At 43.1% G+C, this 20,401-nt stretch overlaps 1 protein-coding gene across 2 annotated transcripts in view; it reads right to left on the reverse strand.

The window, feature by feature from the left end:
• Positions 1–20,401, reverse strand: part of PTPRR (protein tyrosine phosphatase receptor type R) — a 1,074,582-nt gene that overhangs the window by 509,126 nt on the left and 545,055 nt on the right. For both annotated transcript variants that reach the window (XM_069628248.1, XM_069628247.1), the window contains exon 4: positions 16,309–16,464. In XM_069628248.1, the coding sequence (XP_069484349.1) occupies positions 16,309–16,464 (156 nt within the window). The remainder of the gene's footprint in view (positions 1–16,308; positions 16,465–20,401) is intronic.

Here is a 20,401-nt window from a genome sequence, read left to right on the forward strand (position 1 = left end):
TACTGTGAGATATATATATATATATATATATACATATATATATATATATATATATATTATCCAACCAAGGTTCTATGAAGAAATAGGAGACTTTGATTAAACTAAAAATATGCACACCTAATCAAAACCTTTATAACCCACTCCTGAAAAAGAACACACAGAAATATGCGGACTTTAAGATGTCAGGTACACTCTGGGTCTGAGGACAAAAGTATACAGGCAATATTTTACTAACAATTTTAAAGTTCAGTGAAGATGTCTTTAACATGGTAAGGAGAGGGGTCTTAAATGTTACTAGGGCCCTTTACGACAGGCAAGGGGGACAGCACCACTACAAATGCCTTTCATGTTTGTTCGTGATTCTCAACAAATTGGATACAGGATTCTAGGCTCCTTACAAGGTGTCGAGTCAGAGTTCACATGGTCAAATCCATTGGTCCCAATGGATTGAGTGTGTCAAGATGGTAGAGTGGGGTGAAGAGCAGGTAGGCAATGGTTGAGTCAATGTCTCAAAGTGGACGAGGTCCAACAATATGATGCCGTTCTTCAACGGTGAGTGGTTATAAAACATCGAGAGCACAGGAAGGCAATAGTTGAGTCAATGCTTAGACAGCCTGAATAGGATCGAAAACAAATATGACTTTCAAAGGCAGCTCCAAGAAAATTACTCAAAAGAGATTGAGTCTGTTAAAAAGCAGTTTGAGGTGGGAAACAGAGTCTAAACCTGCCCCTTCATTTAGGGGTTGATGGGAACACCTTTCAGGGTCTCCAGAGATAAGGGAAGACCTTACTCTGCCCTTCCCAGCCAGGAAGGTTGCCAGAAAGCATATGTAGGGGCTGACACCTCCAAGAGGAAGATTCTGGCTCCAGTGTTCAGGCATAAGGACTGCCTTGTCCACATAGAAGTTCACTCCAAATGGTCCTCTGAAATGGATAATAGGAGGATCTTGCTACCTCCTTGGAGTCTTTATCTTCACCACTATGGTAGAAGAATTTGAGCAGAGTGTACCCCACTAGAGATCCAGGTGAAACACTTATTTTTCTGAAGTCCAAAGATGATTTGGCTTAAGGCTGGGGGGGTGGGGGTTCCCGACCCACTTTGCCACAGTGGACTTGTCCAGCATTGTGGAAGAGGCCAATCCTGGATGCGTTGACAAGTCTCTTTTCCTGGTGATGTCAGTTCCAGAGTTCTTTGTCTGCAGGAGGTCAGGAGAGGGAACAAGAAATTTCAAGATGGCTGGGCCCTTGTCTGGACTGCAACTACTCACCTGGGATACTCTAACTCCACCCTCTACCCTGTCTGTCTATCTCAAAGAGTTTCTAGTAATTAACACCATTCTGTAACTTGTTTCCTAGTCCTCTGAAGCTCAGATTGCCCCCTTGTCTCCTGGGAGAGATCATGTTCTCTTGAAAGATGACAAGCCTTCACAGAAAGAACAAAAGGTGTTCTAGGGCTGAGCCCAAATGGTCTGTTTTGCTTGAAAGTCAGTCCCAGACAGTGGGATATGTAAACTTTGCTATGGGAATGAGTTACTAGAAGCCTAAATTGACATTACAATAACACCAAAGGTTCTGTGATCATTATAATCGCATATTCCTAAAGACCACTATATCAAACTTGACATAGTACAAATGTATGTATTAATCTGCAACCAGGCCTTGGGGATAAGGCTGCCCACACTTAAAAGAAGTCCCGGACTGTTAGAACTTTGAGTGCCATCAGGCTGTTTACACCAGTGTTCATGTATCTCTGTAACTGCCATATTGCCAAACTACAGGGCAGCTGATGTGGGCGTCAGGGGACAGTCTTAAGATGCAATAATATTTGAGTAGATCACTGATGAGTGCAGAGGGATCGCCTGCATCAGAAACATCCCCTGCTTCCCCACCGGCCCAGTCGCCAAATGGCACAACTGCAGATCACGTGAAGAGCCGCGGTGCCTTGTGGGGCAGCATCAGCTTCCAAACCATACGTCCCTCAAGAACCAATGAGGTTGGTTCCTCTGGCCCCACCTCTCATCCCCTGCAAATGGGGCTGCCACAGAGAAAAGGTCCATCCCTTGCCTGGCCTTCAGGAGGCAAGGGTTTATCCTCCTTCATCTCCTTCATCTCCCTCTGTTCAACAGAGACTAAATGTAGGTACCGGGACTGGGCGCTTTCCCCAAACAATGACAAGTACTACACATATGGGTGCTGCAGTCAGAGCTGCATGCTTTGTCTGAACATGTGTATTTCAGGCGCATCAAACTAGGCAGGGGCCTGATAATACCCTTGTCTGTACAGGGCCTCCCCCGGGCCTGCGACGGTGCAGGTGCAGCAACTTCGGCTACAGAAACAGCTATATTCCAGGCCAGCATCTCTTCCAGAATGTGTCTAAAAGCACATGATTTGCAAATGTGAAATTAACTGCACATCCAAAGGTATCTGCATGTGTAGTGTTTGATTGTAGAATGTGCACACGAGAAAAAAGTATTCTTGTTTGGCTCTATTGTTAGCACACTTGGCATGCACAAGTGAGAAAATGCCACTGTGATCATGCCAGAGTGTTGTTTAAATGACAAGTGTCATTAGACTGTAGCTAGCCACTATTTTGAAACATGTGATCTACACGTGTGTTTTAAAGCCAACCCTAATGGCCTTCCTATTTAAAGTCTTACATTATTAAGCTGATGCATTGGCAACATTCATGAACAAGTCCTTAAGATTAGAAAAGGCCCATGAAGAGCCTATTGTGTGAAGCTCTCCATTGTATTCTTCAGAAAGACAACTCAAGAAAAGCATTGATGAGATGGAGATCTTGTGAGAGTGGATGCCAGTAAGCAGTCTCTGCCTGAATGGGGTAAGACAGAGGTAATGCTGTTTGGTCTCCTCGTCACCGGGACCATGCCCTTCAATTGGCCTTCCCGGCTGGGCCCTCCAACTGACTGTCTAGACCAGGATCCTGGGTTACCCCTGCCATTCAGCCCACTCCTTCGTACCTCCCATCAACGAAGAAGTCAAAAAGGCCAACTTTAAGTTGTACTTACTAAGGAAGTTCTTCCCTCTTCTGTAACTTCACCAAAAATTAGCCCTAGTCATAGCGCTGGTACTCCTGCTGCCATATCATGATATGATGATATTTAATTTTATTTATTTCACGCTCATACACAAGTGTTTCAGAGCGTGACCAAGCAAGGGAGGGGAACAAGGCAGAATAAAAACAACAATCTTACTTGGCCCAGTAACATTAAGAACGCGCAAGTGCATGAAAGGGCTTTCTGGAGCCTGAAGGAAGCCGTCAAACAGATTTAGTTCATTCAGATTCATTCAGCCAGACTCCGTCTGGTTATTGTGTATTGCATATTCATAACCTTCAGCACTCACATTAGTCTTTTGGCTCCCCGCTGATCAATCAATTTCCTTAAAGATCCTTTGCTTTGCACACACTGCACTGACAAGCACTGGCCCCTCCAGGAGGGCCCACATATTTGGTCACCGAACCATTATTATCTGTATCAATATGTAATTGCCTCCATTTATCCCTATGCCCTGAGGAACTCCACCAGTCCTGCACTGAATTTGGTATTGTGGGATGTATTGACCCACTCCGCTATGCTATGCGGCATCACCCTGCCAGTTGTGAGGAAAGAAACAGCAACAATGGCGGCAAAACCCTTGTGCATGCAAAAAACCCTACAAAAACCGTGTGCTTCAGCACACAAAAAGAGGGATGCACAACCTGCCATCCATGGTACATGTGCGGTGGAATAGAGCACACCCTGCAGAAATGTGCCAGTAGACTCCATGACCAGCAAACAGAGTGCAGAGAGAAAAGCAGCACTTTGCAAGTGAAACCCCAAAATGTGACTACACATGACATTTGTTGGTTGCTAAAAACTCCTAAATGCCAATACACAACATTTCTCCACATTCAAAATCTTGCCCGGTGCTAAAATTCATGCATCAAATTAAGCATTGTGAAACATACAAAGTCTGAAAAGTGACAGCCTCTATGCCAAAATCTGGGTGAAGTACCCGGGGCTACCTGAATGACAGCTGTCAGAGGAGTACTGAGAAAACTTTAAAGGGACCTAAAGCTAAAAAAGTCTTCTGGATTAGCAAACATAAAAAGGATTGCTGCCAAAAAGGAATACAGATTTTAGTTGTGTGTTTTCCCACAGATTTTAAGGCCAAGAAAGAAATGTATTTATGTTTGATGTAAAAGATTTGGTTTTTGCTGGATTTAAGAGGTTAATTAGCCTGGCTTAAGCTGCAAGAACTGGAAAAGCAGGTTTTTCTCCCAGAACGAGGGCCTTCTTCTCAGCAGAAACTCACTGGGAGGTGTTAATTGCGGCTTAGAACAGAATCTTGTCTACAGAAAGCGAAGGAACAATCACAAACTGGAAGTGTGGTCATAAATGTCCTCTGGAAGGAACAAACAAGGAGGGGGATGCCCTGCACGTAGGGAGATAGGAAAGGGCAGACCATCTGTTGCTAAACATGAACAAAGAACACATTTTTAAAAGACTCATAACTTGCTATTCAAAATGGTGAAAAATATAAAAAGGACAGAGTTGTTAACTTAATTTCTGGCTGCATGTGTGAAGAGGCAGTAGAACTGTGTGACGTGTTCTGGACAGGAATGGCAATCTATGTGGTTTTATGAAAAATGTATTACTGTTAGAATAGGGAAAAGTTACACGCATATCCCTATGTTAAACATGCACATTTGTGGAAATTCGCATAAAATTTGGAAATTGTGTTCATAGCAAAAAGGGCAACATTCTGTAGAAAGTTGAGACAAGATCCCACCGCTACGGGGTTTTAAGGAATAGCTGCTACGTAAAATATGGCATCTTTGTGTGTGATTTGTATAAAGGTGACCAATGTAGAAATGTACATTTAGTATCAAATCCGATTTTGAGACCTGTCGCTAAAGGGATGTCTCTGAGGGTTGTAAAGCAAATCATAAAATGTGACATCATCCGGCCCTGATCCAATCACTCAAATTGCAAGGCGGAGATGAAGTGTGGCCCTATCCCAGCTCACAGTAGCAAGCTTAGCTTAGCTGGCCCACACACCCCCTTTGTGATGTCATACTATAGCATAAATAGAGACAGCTGACAACAGATAAGGACTCACAGATCCACTCACTTTCCTGATTCCGGTGAAGCACTCGGATCCAGCATTCTACATCCAGCTTTAAATATTCTTCCAGATCCAGATGCCAACACTCTTGCCAGCAAGAGAGAACCATTGATTTCCAGCAAGACCCAAATCTTCAAATGTATTCTCTCTACCAAGGAAAGGGCTGGGTGGTGTGAGATTCTCTAGCTTGCCACCACTAGGCTTGCCTGAGGAACTCGCCATCCAGCTGACTCAAATACCCACAGACTAGGGGGGCAGATCCTGTGCAAATCCGGCAACCGGCATAGCTCATCCAGTACCGTGCCTGATGTGCTGGCTTTCCTAGACAAGACCCAATCCTATGACCAGAGCTGACGATCCATTTAAAAAAAAAAAACGTATCCTGTGAGTATTAATAGGAAGAACTGTGGCCCATAGTATATTTGCATTGTCTTATCCCTATTTCCAACCCGTCCTATCTTTCATTTAGAACCAGTATTGTTAGAGCCACCTTTGCACTGACCCTTTTCTCATCTGAAGAAGTCAAGTTTCCTTAGCAGGCGGGTCACCCTGATCAAGTGACTGTAAGATCCCTGTGTGGTATTCGCTTTTTCATAGTCATCCTTTAGTGTAAGCAAACCCATTTGTCATTTTCAAAAGTGCATTTCGGTTTTCCATTGTCGCGCCTATCTCGAAAAAACGACCTTTACTAAAAACTCTATAACTGCCTCAGTTTTTGTGATAGAAACGAACTCCTACTTGTACCTAACATCCATAGCTACCCATAGAACCCAAAACGGTATTTCAAAACAGTGCGATTCTCCTGTTATCGCGAATATCGCACACTGAAAAGCTTGCCACGATTTTAAAAATCTGAAAGGTTTACACGTGTGAAATAGCTCTAAACTGCTTCCGACTTGGACGTTCAGATTTCAAGTGTTTTCTTTGAACTAAATCATTGCTTGTGATTGCGGCTCCCATAAGAATTTATAGCAAATTAAGTATTTCTGACCATATTTGGCGTTTTTGCCCATTCAATTCTAAAGACAATTGTAAAAGCCATCCTGACAGCTGAAAAGTCAATTCCGTGTTTCTCTTGTGTTTTATGGGGGGAAGGTGGGACTGATATTCTGTTTGATTTGTGCTATTCCTGAATACCTGCTCTCTCCTCCTATCTCTTTACATTGCATATTGGGGGTTGAGGGGTGTTGCAGGGGGAACCTCTAACCATAGTGCTATCTGATCTTAACCAACACAAAATTATTATTTTCTGTGCTGCGTTTGTTTTATGCTCATTCCTTGATTCCCAGTATATTAAAGATTCTATTCAGTGTTATATCACCCCATTGGTGATTGTTGCTTATCTATTAAAACATATTGTGATTTATTTAAATACATAAATACATATTTACCTTTGCAAACTAGCCTGATTCCTGGTTCAGTGTGACCGGGGGGGGGGGTCTCAGGAGAAGGGTGTGATATGAGTGGTATATCGTTCAGAATATTGAATTTATAGAAAAAAATAAAAAAAATAAATAAGGGTTTCAGTTGTGCACTACATGCTGGGCTTTGACTTGGGTGTGTGCCGGATTGAAATCACTTACAGCTTGGGGGCTCGTCGCGAGATCCTGAATTAGACATACCACTCGTGACAGTTTAACGCAGTGTGATAGCTGACAGGGTACATACACCTTGTTGAGTTACCATACTTTGCTACACTGTATAAACACCCTTCAAAAGAAATACTCAAAGGAGTTGGGCCTGTTTGCAAAAGTAAAGTAACCATGAGATAAGCCAGAATATAAGCCAAAAATAAATAAGGGTTTCAGTTGTGCACTACATGCTGGGCTTTGACTTGGGTGTGTGCCGGATTGAAATCACTTACATTATTTTGACAATGATTTTGTCAGACCATTTAATTTGTTTCTTGGAAGTGCCCTCTTCCAATATTTGAAGCAGCGATTAATTTTCACAATGAGGCACGATGAAGGCCATTTTTGCTGGCAGTCTAGAATGATCATCCATGTCTCTGTGGACAATTTTAAAAAACTCACACGTGTCTATAAAATCCTCTTCTACAAACACGTAATCAATGGTGGATTTACCGTCCTCCCTTATCCATGTGCAGTCTTCAATATTGTTAGGAAACATGTACTCATATACGGTGGTAAAACCTCAACCCGAGAGGAGGTCCATCCATATAGACACCCGAAGGTCCCAATTCTGTGAGGAAGTCCACCCATATAGACATCCGCAGGTCTCAACCCGAGAGGAAGTCCACCCATATAGACACTCGCAGATACAAATCCGAGTGGAATTTCACCCATATAGACACCTGCAGGTCCCAACCCGAGAGGAAGTCCACCCATATAGATCCCTGCAGGCCCCAATTCTGTGAGGAAGTCCACCCATATAGACACCCGCAGGTCCCAACCCAAGAGGATGTCCACCCATATAGACACCAGCAGGTCCCAATCCGAGAGGAAGTCCACCCATATAGACACTTGCAGGTCCCAACCCGAGAGGAAGTCCACCCATATAGACACCCGCAGGTCCCAACCTGAGAGGAAGTCCACCCATATAGATACCAGCAGGTCCCGAACAAGAGGAAGTCCACCCATATAGACACCCGCAGGTCCCAACCCGAGAGAAAGTCCACCCATATAGACACCCGCAGGTCCCAACCCGAGAGAAAGTCCACCCACAGACACCCGCAGGTCCCAACCCGAGAGGACGTCCTCTCATATAGACACCGCAGGTCGCTACCCAAGGGGAAGTCCAACCACACAGACACCCGCAGGTCTGGAGAAAACAAACATATGCTTTGGTCAAAAGATGACTTCATAATTTTATCATCGCAAAAATCATAGTGAAGGTCATGGCAATTGAAGTCACCGCCCATTAACGCATTTGGTGGATGCCTCTCCATAGACAAATCAATCAATATTTCTGCCATTTCAGACACAATGCATGCTTCCTCTTGATTCATAGGATTGTTATGCACATTAATAATTAAAAGGTCATTTAAACCCCAACCATTATCCCATTGACATTTAAGCCCCAAAACATTCCTAGCAGTTACTATAGAAACAGAAACCTTAAACTTTCGTGAATTGTAAAATGCACAAATGAGGCCACCAGCCGGCCAGCCAAAAGTACCTTTACATGCTTTCTGTAACATGACTGTGTAACCTTCCAACATGGGACACTCCAGGAGCCAAACCTTTTGTAACAGGATGATATAATAATGTCCTAGATCACCATTCTTTACACTATTAAATATGTATGTATGTATCTATATATGTGTGTAGTTATTTATTTATTTGTGTTTTCTACCGCACTACCAGGCGAGCAAGCAGCTTCAGCTGCCAAGGGTAAAAAAGGGAAGGATATGGGAGGGTAAACAAAGGTGAAAAGGAGTTGGGCTGATGAAATGTAAACCAAGGGTCTCCTTCATGGCTGCCTCTGGTATTGAAGTTACTGAAGAGTATGTCAACATTGGGCAGGAAGTAAGTATCAATAGTCACAAGGAAGCTCCAAGTGTACAGGCGACAATCATTTTGTTGGTGTGCGATCGTTCCACGTCTTGAGTAGTCGATGATGGGTATGCTGAGAGATCAATCTCAGGGCAGCGTCGCAACTGGCTCAGGCGATAAATAATATTTTTAAGGCCTTTCTGAATATCAAGTGGTCACACCGTATTCATATATTGTTAGGGGGGTCATTGCAAGACTCCTTCCTCTGTTGCTTTTTCCCCCCATTTCTGCTTTATTTGTAGGTACAGATACAATACAAGCAAATACAATGATTCCACTGAAGTGTGGTAATTTAAAGATATTTTGGCTTGTCCATGCCGACATCATTTTATTAGATAAAACTCCTATTGATTTACAAAGGTGTTTGGTAAGGGTTGAACATTATTTGTCATCTAAAAACCTAATGATTAACAGACAATAGTCATATTATAAACTTTATGTCCTCAAAGAAACATAAGAATGTCAGCTGTAAACTTAACAACTGCAGGCTACTACAGGTCGGTGGTGCATGAAGCTTGGTATTTGGGTTTCCACATATGTGGCAACAATAGAGAGATACAAAATCTCAAACATTGTAGAAAGGGAATTAGCCCGGTTTATTGCTCAATCGGGATGAATCCAAAAGAAATATGGGAAATTCACCCTGGTACCTTTAGATAATTCTTTACGGAACTAAGGTAAGCCTATCCATCAGGTATGGCCTTGAATTAGTACCTAAAGGCAGATATAAATGGCTGGATATGTTGAAGGGCAGTCTTTCGAAACAAGTATTTAAGACTGCCAAAGGCCTTGACAATATCAATCACCCGCCTGGAGCTAGGCACTGTATGCTGGGAATCTCTCATTCTATGGGAGAAAATACCGCTAAACATTACGATTACACAACCGTCCCCTGGCTCGTTGATGTACGATTTATTGAGGGTACATGGAGAAGGTAGAGTCGTTTCTTTAAACAATGTTATGGGTTCTTTTGAATCACTTATTATGGATTTCCATTATGATTTGAGGTTTAAAACACTGAAGAAGACATTGTTTGAACATATGTGGATAGAGAACGAGCACAGAATTAAATAACATGTCTCCTAGAAGGAATATCCAAGTCTTCAGAGGAGTCTGGGTTCTTAACCTAAATACCTAACTAAGTTCACATGTCCTAAATCTAGAGGTCGGTATGTAAGACTTAGAATCAATCTTCTACCCACTTTAGAATGAGTCGGACCCTTTTGGGCTATAGCAAAAGTGAAGTGTACGTGTCAGGGGTGTGGTTCAGTCGCGGCATTGAAAACCATAAAACATTTAATTCCATATTGTCCAGGCCCAGATCAGAAATGGACCGACATGGTCAGATGCTCGTGCACAACCCTGATTATATTGGCATGGAAGCTCTTTGCATGGTCAATAGATTGCATTAAGAATTAATTTGGTAACATTGGGTATGTATATTTTTAAATCTTTAGATGAAGCTATGTAAATCGTGACTAATTGGTTCTACCTATCGTTATGCATGTTGTTATGATTTAATATTGGAATTGTGTGGTTTTTCTTTTTATAGGATAACATATTGAAGTATTGTATAACACATTTAATTATATGTGAATACATTTGTGTGCGGTTTGTTTTAAACAATATCACAATAAAAATGAATATGTGCCAAAATGGCCCACAGGTGGTGGGTCGCATGGTAGATGCAAGCTGCAGGTCTTCCCTTCAGCGATCGGCATAAAATGGACGCAAGCTAACATAAGACACCAGTGCCAGGTAGGAAGATCTCGGCTCCCTTCTTTTCTTATGAATGATTGGCTATTGTGTTCTTTTTTTCTTGCGATATCAGTGACACGACAACTCGTCAAAGACCAATAAGGAATCTGCCAATGCGCAGCTGGCCAGGCAATGCCTTTTATTTCACTTGGTCTGTCCACAATGCACAATCCATTTTACCTTCTGGTTTCTGAAAGAAAGACCATAGGCTATTTTTTCCGTAAGCACCTGTGTGTTTATATTCAACTATAGCTAACACAATCTAATTCCCTTTGTATATACTTTACCTTCTTTTGAATGTTTGAATGCCTTTCTGTGATTGTTACTTTGTCCCTTTTAATATTAAATGTTTTTTTTTATTTTTAAGTGTCTTATTTATATATTATTTGAATGCCATATCTTATACAGGAAAGGCCCAACAGATAAAAGCAATTCATAAAGCTAAAACCTAGTTAGAACCTATCCTTTTAATTATAAATTCATTTTGGGACCTATGAAAACATCCCTTTTTATATACTTAACCTTCTTTTGAATGTTTTAATGCCTTTCTGTGATTGTTACTTTGTCCCTTTTAATATTAAATGTTTTTATTTTTAAGTGTCTTATTTATATATTATTTGAATGCCATATCTTACACAGGAAAGGCCCAACGGATAAAAGCAATTCCTAAAGCTAAAACCTAGTTAGAACATATCCTTTTAATTATAAATTCATTTTGGGACCCATGAAAATATCCCTTTTTATATACTTAACCTTCTTTTGAATGTTTTAATGCCTTTCTGTGATTGTTACTTTGTCCCTTTTATTACTAAATGTTTTTATTTTTAAGTGTCTTATTTATATATTATTTGAATGCCATATCTTACACAGGAAAGGCCCAACGGATAAAACAATTCCTAAAGCTAAAACCTAGTTAGAACCTATCCTTTTAATTATATATTCATTTTGGGACCTATGAAAACATCCCTTTTTATATACTTTACCTTCTTTTGAATGTTTTAATGACTTTCTGTGATTGTTACTTTGTCCCTTTTAATATTAAATGTTTTTATTTTTAAGTGTCTTATTTATATATTATTTGAATGCCATATCTTACACAGGAAAGGCCCAACGGATAAAAGCAATTCCTAAAGCTAAAACCTAGTTAGAACCTATCCTTTTAATTATAAATTCATTTTAGGACCTAGGAAAACATAAGAGGACATTTATGGCTATTTGCACGACATAGATAGTCCTTAAGCAGCCAGTCTCTGGGTGCACTGTTTGCGCTGTCTGGTTATTTTCCAGTAACAGATTGGCTATCATATGTGGTATGGCAGGCTTTGCCTTATTTCAGCAAGATTACAAGCGCATGGTGTGCCGGGAGTGAGGCGTTCAACTCCCAAGAAGGCTCTCTCCACTAGCAGCAGACACTGAAACCTACTTCCTTTACGGGGTTCAGCGCAGCCTTTGATGCACGGGTGTCAGTACAATGTCTCCCTGCAGGGGGAGCCAGGGCACTCTGCTCCTTGTGGAACCAATAGGTCCTCGACTATGGGATGCAGTAAGGCACTACCCATGCTGACTGCTGTCACAGCAACCCTAGAAAAAGTGGCACTGCGGTCTAAACGCAAGGAGGTTCGTATTGAAGGTTTACCTCTGCAAAATCCAACCGATTTGGATCAGGCCTTTTCCTAGGTGTCCTATACTGCGTGACAATAACTTTAAACATTTTAGGCATACAGTCCCTTTTCAGCTAACAGTGCCTTTCTAAGGGCATGGACGCCTTAAAGGGTAGTCATTACGACTCTAGACCCCAGCCATTCTAGGCTACGGGGACGGGAGAACTTTCCAGCTGGACGCAGAAGCCCTCAAAGGTTACCTGTAGGCACCGCATCAGAAACACAAGCAAAGCTCCGAGATGCCCCCAGCAGGGCTAGGATAGGCACTGTGCAGAGTGTTGTTCTTTGGCGGTATTGACAGAGAAATACCATTCAGTGCAGAAGCTGGTTTGAAGTCATGCTTTACTCGGTGTCCAGTTAAAGGATCGAATACAAAAGGTTTGAATGCAAAAGGTGAGAGTCAATAGGATCGAAAACAAAAGGTTCACATTTTTTTTTTTTATTATGTATTTTTTTTTGGGTTTCCGTTTAGGTAAAAAAAGTGGTTTTTGCCATGCCATAAAAACAGGGGTTGGTGGGGACCCCCCCCCAAAAAAAAATACTAAAAAAGTGAAAAAAATAAAAATTCGGACCTTTTGTTTTCGGTCCTTTTTATTCGTCCCTTTTGTCATTCGGTCCTTTTGATTCGATACTTTGACCTATAACCGCTTTACTCCATATCAATGCAATTTTGCTTTGAAAGTCTGAGTTCTTCACAATAAGCTCCCGTTGAGCTTGTGTACCGGCATCATCCCTTCTTGCTGCTTTAAACATATCTGTGACTAAAGCCTTCTCTAAATAGTGCCACAGATGGCCTCACGTACACACCAACTCCAGATGAGGGTGAAGGGTTTGTATTTTGGTTTCTGATGGGTTTAGTGGCTGTCCCTCCCTCTTTACCCTATGGATAAGCAATCCCACCCTTGCCCAGACTTCCCCCAATACACGGTTGGTACTAGTGATGGGTAACCCTTACGATCTAAAATCTATCTAATGTTATATGATGGCCTAAAGGCAAACACCCTCTCTATCTAGCCTCCCTCAGGGAACAATGTAGGGATCCTATCCAACAATGTGCCCAGGCGTAGTGCCTTCCAGGCGCCCTTGCTTTAACCCTCGCTGGTCCTTCAGCGCTGTGATATTCCTCTCCCTAGATCTCTCCTTCACACTCCCAGTATCCACCTGCTATCCTACCTCCTAATCCACCCAACATCTCTCCTCTCTCCCTGGTTCCTTCTCTTCTGTCCCTCCAATGTTCGTCTCCCTAAGGTCTGCCGCCAGCTTTCTATCTTCCTGCTACGCTCTCAGCATTACTCTACCCTCTCCAAACTACACCTACACCTTCTAATCCCACCTCTTCTCCACTATTGCTCCCACCACCACAATACTACTGCGGCCGCTTCAACACTTCTACCTTTCCTTCCTCCACACTACTACAGCTGCTCCCTCAACATTGGTTCCACTCCCACCACCCTACTACTCCTCCTCCTCCCTGCAGACTACTATCACTCTTCCCTCCCTTAACTCCCTCAGTCACCGTATTCACTCCCTACCTTCCTACTATCACCCTCACTCACACAACCTGCAAGCACATTCACAAAACAGCACCACTTTCTCTCACCAAGCAAGGCATCCCTTTTTCTAGAACCTCAACATCGTGCTTCTGCCATCTGGTCTCTTGGTCTGCCAGCTCCTCCTTCTCCGACTTCGCCCAAGCAGCCCAAACATTCCTGTCTCCTGTACCTGTTTGTATCCTTAGCCTCCGTCTTCCACTGGACCTTCCACACTTGTTCCCCGGGCCAACTGGTCCCTGCATTCATTGTGCGGGCGGTGTCACGATTAGGCAAATAAGTCCTGCCCCTTTTCCTTGCAAGTGTCCACCAAAGAGGATTTAAGAGTCCAATTCATTTCTGATTTTGGAGTCCCATTGCACTGCATTGGGGAATGCGGCATATTACCGTATGAGGATGAGGTAATACTGCATGGGTCAATACCGCAATCGTAAATGCCTTGCTGGTTTTAACACACCTGGGTTGCAAAGGCCATAATAGTGCAGTGCAAAATACCACTCATGTTACCATTACTGCCAAACTGCCAAACTGCCAAGCTTGCTGGAAAGGCTCTGTGTTCCTGGATTCTTTGTACAGTGTCAAAACGAACAAAATCCCACAAAAACGGCATCCTCCCTTGACACATTTGTTTTTCCCAAAGAAGAGGAGAACGTTGTAATAAGAACGCACAACTAAGGTGTGTCCACACGTTATGCTTGATTGTACAAACATAACAGAGGGTGTTTAGATGCATACTTAATGAAATGGTGAAAAGATGTATTGTTGTATGAACCATTAGGGTTCTTTTATATGTATTATTTGTGTTTTATAGTTTTTTATGACTGTGATAGACATTAAAATATGTGTTATTTTTTTAAAGGCCTTGTGTGTCTACCTATATATTGACTGGGCAGCGTGTAGGCAGATGCTATAGACAAACTCATAGCCTGAGAGGGAGGAAGCCGTTTTTGTGGGATTTTGATGGTTTTGACAGAGTTTAGTCCTCACCCACACGGCCCCTAAAAAGAGGACCACATAGCTCGGTTTAGCTAATTCTTTGTACAGTGACCATGAATGACTGACCTGCTTCTGTTGTTGGCTAAGACCGATCATAATTACGGGGAGCAGCATGAGTGACTGGTCACTGTAGTGATCTGGCTCTTTCATGTTGCCCCGCCACAGGGTTACAAATGGACGCCTATGGGGGAGCATTGGTGCTTTAGCAGTGTTTCTATGAGGGATACTGAATGCGGTAATCGCCACTGTCGCATGCGGTTTATTGAACTTATATCACATGTTAACTTTTTCATGACTTTGGCATCTTTTTGACTACACGAGAAGGCGGTGCATGTCACAGCATACACCATGTGTATGCGTCCAGAAATGAGTATTTTAAACCCATCCTTGTTGTGGAGGTAACATTATGGTGTATTTAGTGTACTCTATGGGTGGTACCTGAACCCATAATCATTCTTATGTACCAAATGCAATATATTGAATAAATAGTAAACTGCAGTGGGCTGTTATTGTGTCAAGCTATCTCCCAGCTTTTAATTAGTGCAGAGGTTGGAGTCTCTAAGCTAAGGTGTAACTATTTCATAAATAGAATATGCAGTACATGTCACATGCAATACCAGCCCATGATGGTTTATGGTCATTGCATTCGAATTGCTTGCATCTAAATGCATCTGCATCAAATTTTTTCCATCTAAAAAATTTGCATTTTTTTTCTTTTTTGGGGGGGTGGACACCCCCTAAACCCCTGTTTTTATCCTTTAAAATCCTCCTGAACAAAAATTAACCTTTTACCCCAAAAACCATGCATTTGGTGCACATTTTTTAGATGGAAAAAATTTGATGAAATGGCATTAGGTGGAATGACCGGATACCGCCCAATGATGGGGCAGACAGTAAAATAGGCGGTACTTAATGGTTCCACCCGCATTCAGCGAAGATGGGCTCGTCCTATCAATCTTTGCTGAATATTGGTAGGCAAATCTCCGGGCCGCCAACTGGCCCGCGCAATGAACACTGAAGGACCCAAAGCTGGTCCACTTTCGTGTTTTCAGTGTTTGTTGAACAGAGCCAGGAAGTGGATCGTGAGTGGCACGGCTGAGAAGGTAAAAAGAAAGGGCTGGTTGGGGATATAGTGTGGTGTTAGAAGGCCTCGAGGAGTGGCACAGGGCTTAGTGCAGACTGGGTTGGACGGCAGGGGCCTGGGCGTGGAGCTCGCCATTCAGATGAGATATAAGCGGGAGGTGGGTGGGAGAGAACGTGCGTTGGAGAGTGAAACCCCCATGCGGGAGTACAGCTGGAGCAAAGGGAAGGGTTAGATGATTCAAAGAAATAGTCCTCGATGGGCGGGGGCACAGGAGAGTTGTTCGGTGGGCGTTATTTGGTGGCACAGCATTCGAATATATGTGAATCGACCGGATAAACTTCGGCTGAGTCACATAGATCCCCGTGAACAATACCGTCCAAGCTAAAATGGCCGCTATTTGGAATCTAAAATGGCCACCTGTTGCCTGTAAAATTGCTGCATGCTCTGTTTGCTCACAATATAATCAAAAGAGTTTTCATTCATAGAAACACAAATGTGAAACGCACTTCTTTTATTCCGTACAATCTCTTTTGTAAAAGCATCACGTGATTGGTTTCCAAGCTACGATTAAGAACAACGCGCTCTGGATATGCTTGGCAGCCTCTAGAAGATCTCACCTCAGGGGAGACCTCCAGAATTCCAAAGTGGGACAGTCTCTGGTGCAGGACACTGATCTTCAGAGAGCGCAGCACCTCTTCAGATGGCAGGGTGTCCGGCACACCGATGCTCTTTCTCAACGGAGACACAAACAGCTCAACACAGTTCTTCCTTCCCTAGCAAAATAAAGAGCACACATTGCGTGGTTAAAAACATAGCACAACACTCGCACCATGTTGACATCTCAGTACAATAAAGTGTCTGCTACTCAAGAGCCTGCTTCCTTTTTGGAAACATAACCATTTCTTCTAGAAGCCAAGAGGTCTGGCTTTGTCAATCTATTGGCTAGGACTCCTTTGTTAAGCCCAGAAGAACAAACAAGACTTACCCTGTGAATTTTAAAAACACATCTTTAATGAATGCGCTGAAAATTTAGACAAGATATTTTAAAGATTGAATTGGCACAGACTTGAGATCTGCGGGCTGCAATGCCAAGGCAAGGTGTCACCCATATTGCAGGCAGGATGTTTACCGTGGCATTGCCGCCCACAGAGCTTAAGCCTCTAGAGTTTGAAAGCCATATCTATTGCCTTTTCCGATCCTTGTAATTTGGGATTTGCAATTCCAGGGAATTCCGATTATGTCTTCCAGACAGTGGTTAAAGCATACAAAAAGAAGTAGTGGCACTACGTTCCCTCCTGGCCAACCCCCGCTCTCCCCAAACCCAACACCACGCCCCCTCACACGTACAATCTAAACCCCAATCACACCTGCTGTTAAAGGGAATGTTCAGAGTGCACTAAACTGCAAGTTGCAACTTCTTCCTACACTTTTATTTTAAAACGAAACCATTCCGGAACGGTTTCTTTTTAAAATAAAAGTATAGGAACAGTAAAACTTCAAAAATAACAGCAGAGGAGCACCGTTCCCATCTGATCCCGCCCACTTCCACCACTGTTTCCAGATTGCCAAACTCACTTTTTGCACGGCTGCTTTATTCTTGTCCTATTTATTTGTTCACTTTATTAGAATAAGACAATGCTGCCTTTTCCCTGATGCACACACAGCCACGCCCTCCAAACAAAAAAAAACCCTGAAAAACAATGACACTCTCTTACAGTAAACACGAACCCATACGCAAACATTTTCTTCTATACTAGAATTCAGAGATTAATTAATTGTACTGGCATGTAATGTAAGTTACACGCCAAAATTTAGCGTCGTCAAACACATCGAAAATACACAGTGAACAGAAACATTGGCCTGGTGCTGACACACACATGCAGACAATAGCATTGCCAGGCGTCCAACCACTCTAAAATGGCGCCTGTGAAAAGACTGTTTATGTTAATGTGTACCGGGCCAAAGAAAGGCACTCTCTGTATCAATGAACAGCTGATCCTAATGTACTAAGAGCTTTGCTATTATGTCTTTGACCATATTTTACAGTAGCAGTCTCAGAAAAATAAAAGGCTAGTCCTCAAAGCCGCCAAAAATAAGAAAAACATCAATGTCAGCAGCAGAATAAATGCAATAGTAACGAAAACAATGCACTGGAGCACAAACGTGAACACACATGAATGCAGGAGGAGATATGGAAACAAACGAAGTGCTTATGGTACATTTTTTCCCAATTCTCTTATCAGCTTAGACAATTGAGCTACCTTCTACAAAATGGGCAACATAATAGCAGACGTTTCAGCATAGTGCACCCTTTCGGCATCACAAGTGAACGACATCATGGCTTCTAGCACAAAAGATCTGGCAGAGAGCTAACGCTTTCTATAGCCAGACACAAATTACACATGAACTAGTAACTACGATAGTAAGGTTGGGGACTCATTCATACTTGGGGCATACGCAACGATGCAACAATTGCTTTCCATGTGCCTCGTTATGCCTATTATATAGACTTCTTATATTTACGCATGACTCATACAGTCATTGGTCCAGCAAGACCCAGATGTCATGGCCTATCTTAAATTAGGGATGCAGGTGAGCTCTAACAATTGTCTATTCAGCATGTTTTTATTTTGATGTGTCAAATACTCTTCTCTTTGTCTGATTTCCCTGCCTTCAATGGTATCTTTCATCACCCAGAAACCAATCCAATTAGGTTGTTGATTATTGAAGCAGTAAAGAGCAGCTGTACAATTTGCTTCTGAATTGTGAATGCTTTGCCTGGAAAGAAATTGCTAGCAGATCTCACTGGCATATAACATGGATTAATCCCACGCCAATTCATTTACTCTGTACCCGTAATTATCAGATGCAAAGCGAAGAAGGCTTGCTCTTCAAACATTTACAGAATTAGATCCCTGGGTCCTTTATATACAATGCCAGCAGACAGTTCACCTAAGGCAGAGGTATTCAAACTGTGGAGCGTGACCCCAGGATGGCCGCAGCCTCATTCCCATGGGTGGAGAGGCGTGAGACCCCAGCCTGAATTTTATTTTTTAAATTGGGAGGAAAGAAAAAGCAGGGCAGCGGGGAGCCCTGGGCAGGGGCGGCACATCCATAATGGGTGATGGGGCATCAACCCAGGGGCCCCCTCGCCCATTATGGAGGTGCCAGCCCAGTGAAACACAGAGATCTCCCTCAGCTGTTTTTTTTCCAGCTGATGGAGCACTCCTGATCTGGCTAGAATGTCAAAAGGAAACACTGTTTCCCTTTGACAGTTCAAGTCCCCAGCAGCACATGCTCAGTGAGCCATACAAGGCTGGGGGCGTTTTCCTTCACCAGCCTTGTATAGCTCATTGGAAATGCTGGCTGGGGAACTGCATGTCTGAATGTGCGAGGGGGAGATACTGTGCCTCCTCGCGTATACAGACAGAGCAATCTGAAGAGGGGCATTTCAGAACTCATTATCCGGCCCCTGGAAGCTCTTGCTTCCCGATTCTTGTCCATGATGCAGGAGCTGGAGCGCTGGGACGGAAACTTCAGTGCCGGGCAGAAGGGATGTTTATGTAAATTTATTATTTATTTAAATATGTGCATGGATGCATGTATGCTTGTGTTATGTGTGAGTGTATTGTGATGGGTGCTAGTGTGAATGATAGAGTGCTTGCTGTGTGTAAGGGTTTATGTTGGTCCATGGAGCTGATTTTGGCAAGTGAGGGTTGTGGGGGAGGAGGCTTGTATAACAAAGGCATTTAAAAAAAAGCCTTTGTTACACAATCCCTCTCACCACCTGCCAAAATCAGCTCTCCTTCTGAGGCGCTGTGGAGCCCAGGGGACAGGGATGGTATTTTTTTAGTGGACATCTATCATAGATGTCCAGCGTAAAATACCATGCTTTCCCCCTGGGACCACCAGCGCTTCGAATACACACATAATCACGTTGATTGTGTGGGTTTGTTAGGCACTGTGGGGACCAGGGGACAGGGATGGTATCTTTTTACTGGACATCTATCATAGATGTCCAGTAGGTAATACCATGCCTGCCCCCTGTGCCCTGCAGCACCAATTGCAAACTGTTTGGCTTTTTACACAATTGCTTTTTAAAGGATACTCTAATCCATTGTTTTAAAAAATGTCCCAGGGGGAGAACCCTACGAACCCTCCATAAATGGCTCGTGTTCCCTCGCTACGCTCGGTCGCTATGGCATATCTGAGGCAAATATTTATGCCCCTCTACTTAAAAACTCACCAGCCGCCACTGACCCTGGGACTGTGCTGGGACCAAGGTGGGGGGAGCCGAGGGACTATAGTGGGAGTAGGGTGTGGTGACGGGGCACAATTGTTCATAGCCATTTGGACTGTCTATTTGGCATTTTTTGGGGGGCTCCGGCCTGCCCACATTTTGCTCGGGGGGGGGTCAAAAAAGTTTGAAGACCATTGACCTAAGGGCTCTGAAAACAGGCTTCAGTGAGCGACGACAATATTATTGAAGTATTCACACCAAGTGATACATAATGCAGAACAAAAGCAAGAATGCACATTATCAGTGAAGCTCTCAATATCACAATGGAAGGGCTATTCACTTGTATTTGTTTATTCATAGGATCTGTATAGCCCCTCCCCAATCAAAGGCTGGATCAGAGGGCTGTTGCAGGAGGAGAGGCTGGTACACTAGTATAGGTGTAGGATGAGTGGATGCCAGAAGTAACACCG

Source organism: Ambystoma mexicanum, chromosome 12 (assembly GCF_040938575.1).
Source record: "Ambystoma mexicanum isolate Mex_15411 chromosome 12, UKY_AmexF1_1, whole genome shotgun sequence".
Classification (NCBI taxonomy): domain Eukaryota; kingdom Metazoa; phylum Chordata; class Amphibia; order Caudata; family Ambystomatidae; genus Ambystoma; species Ambystoma mexicanum.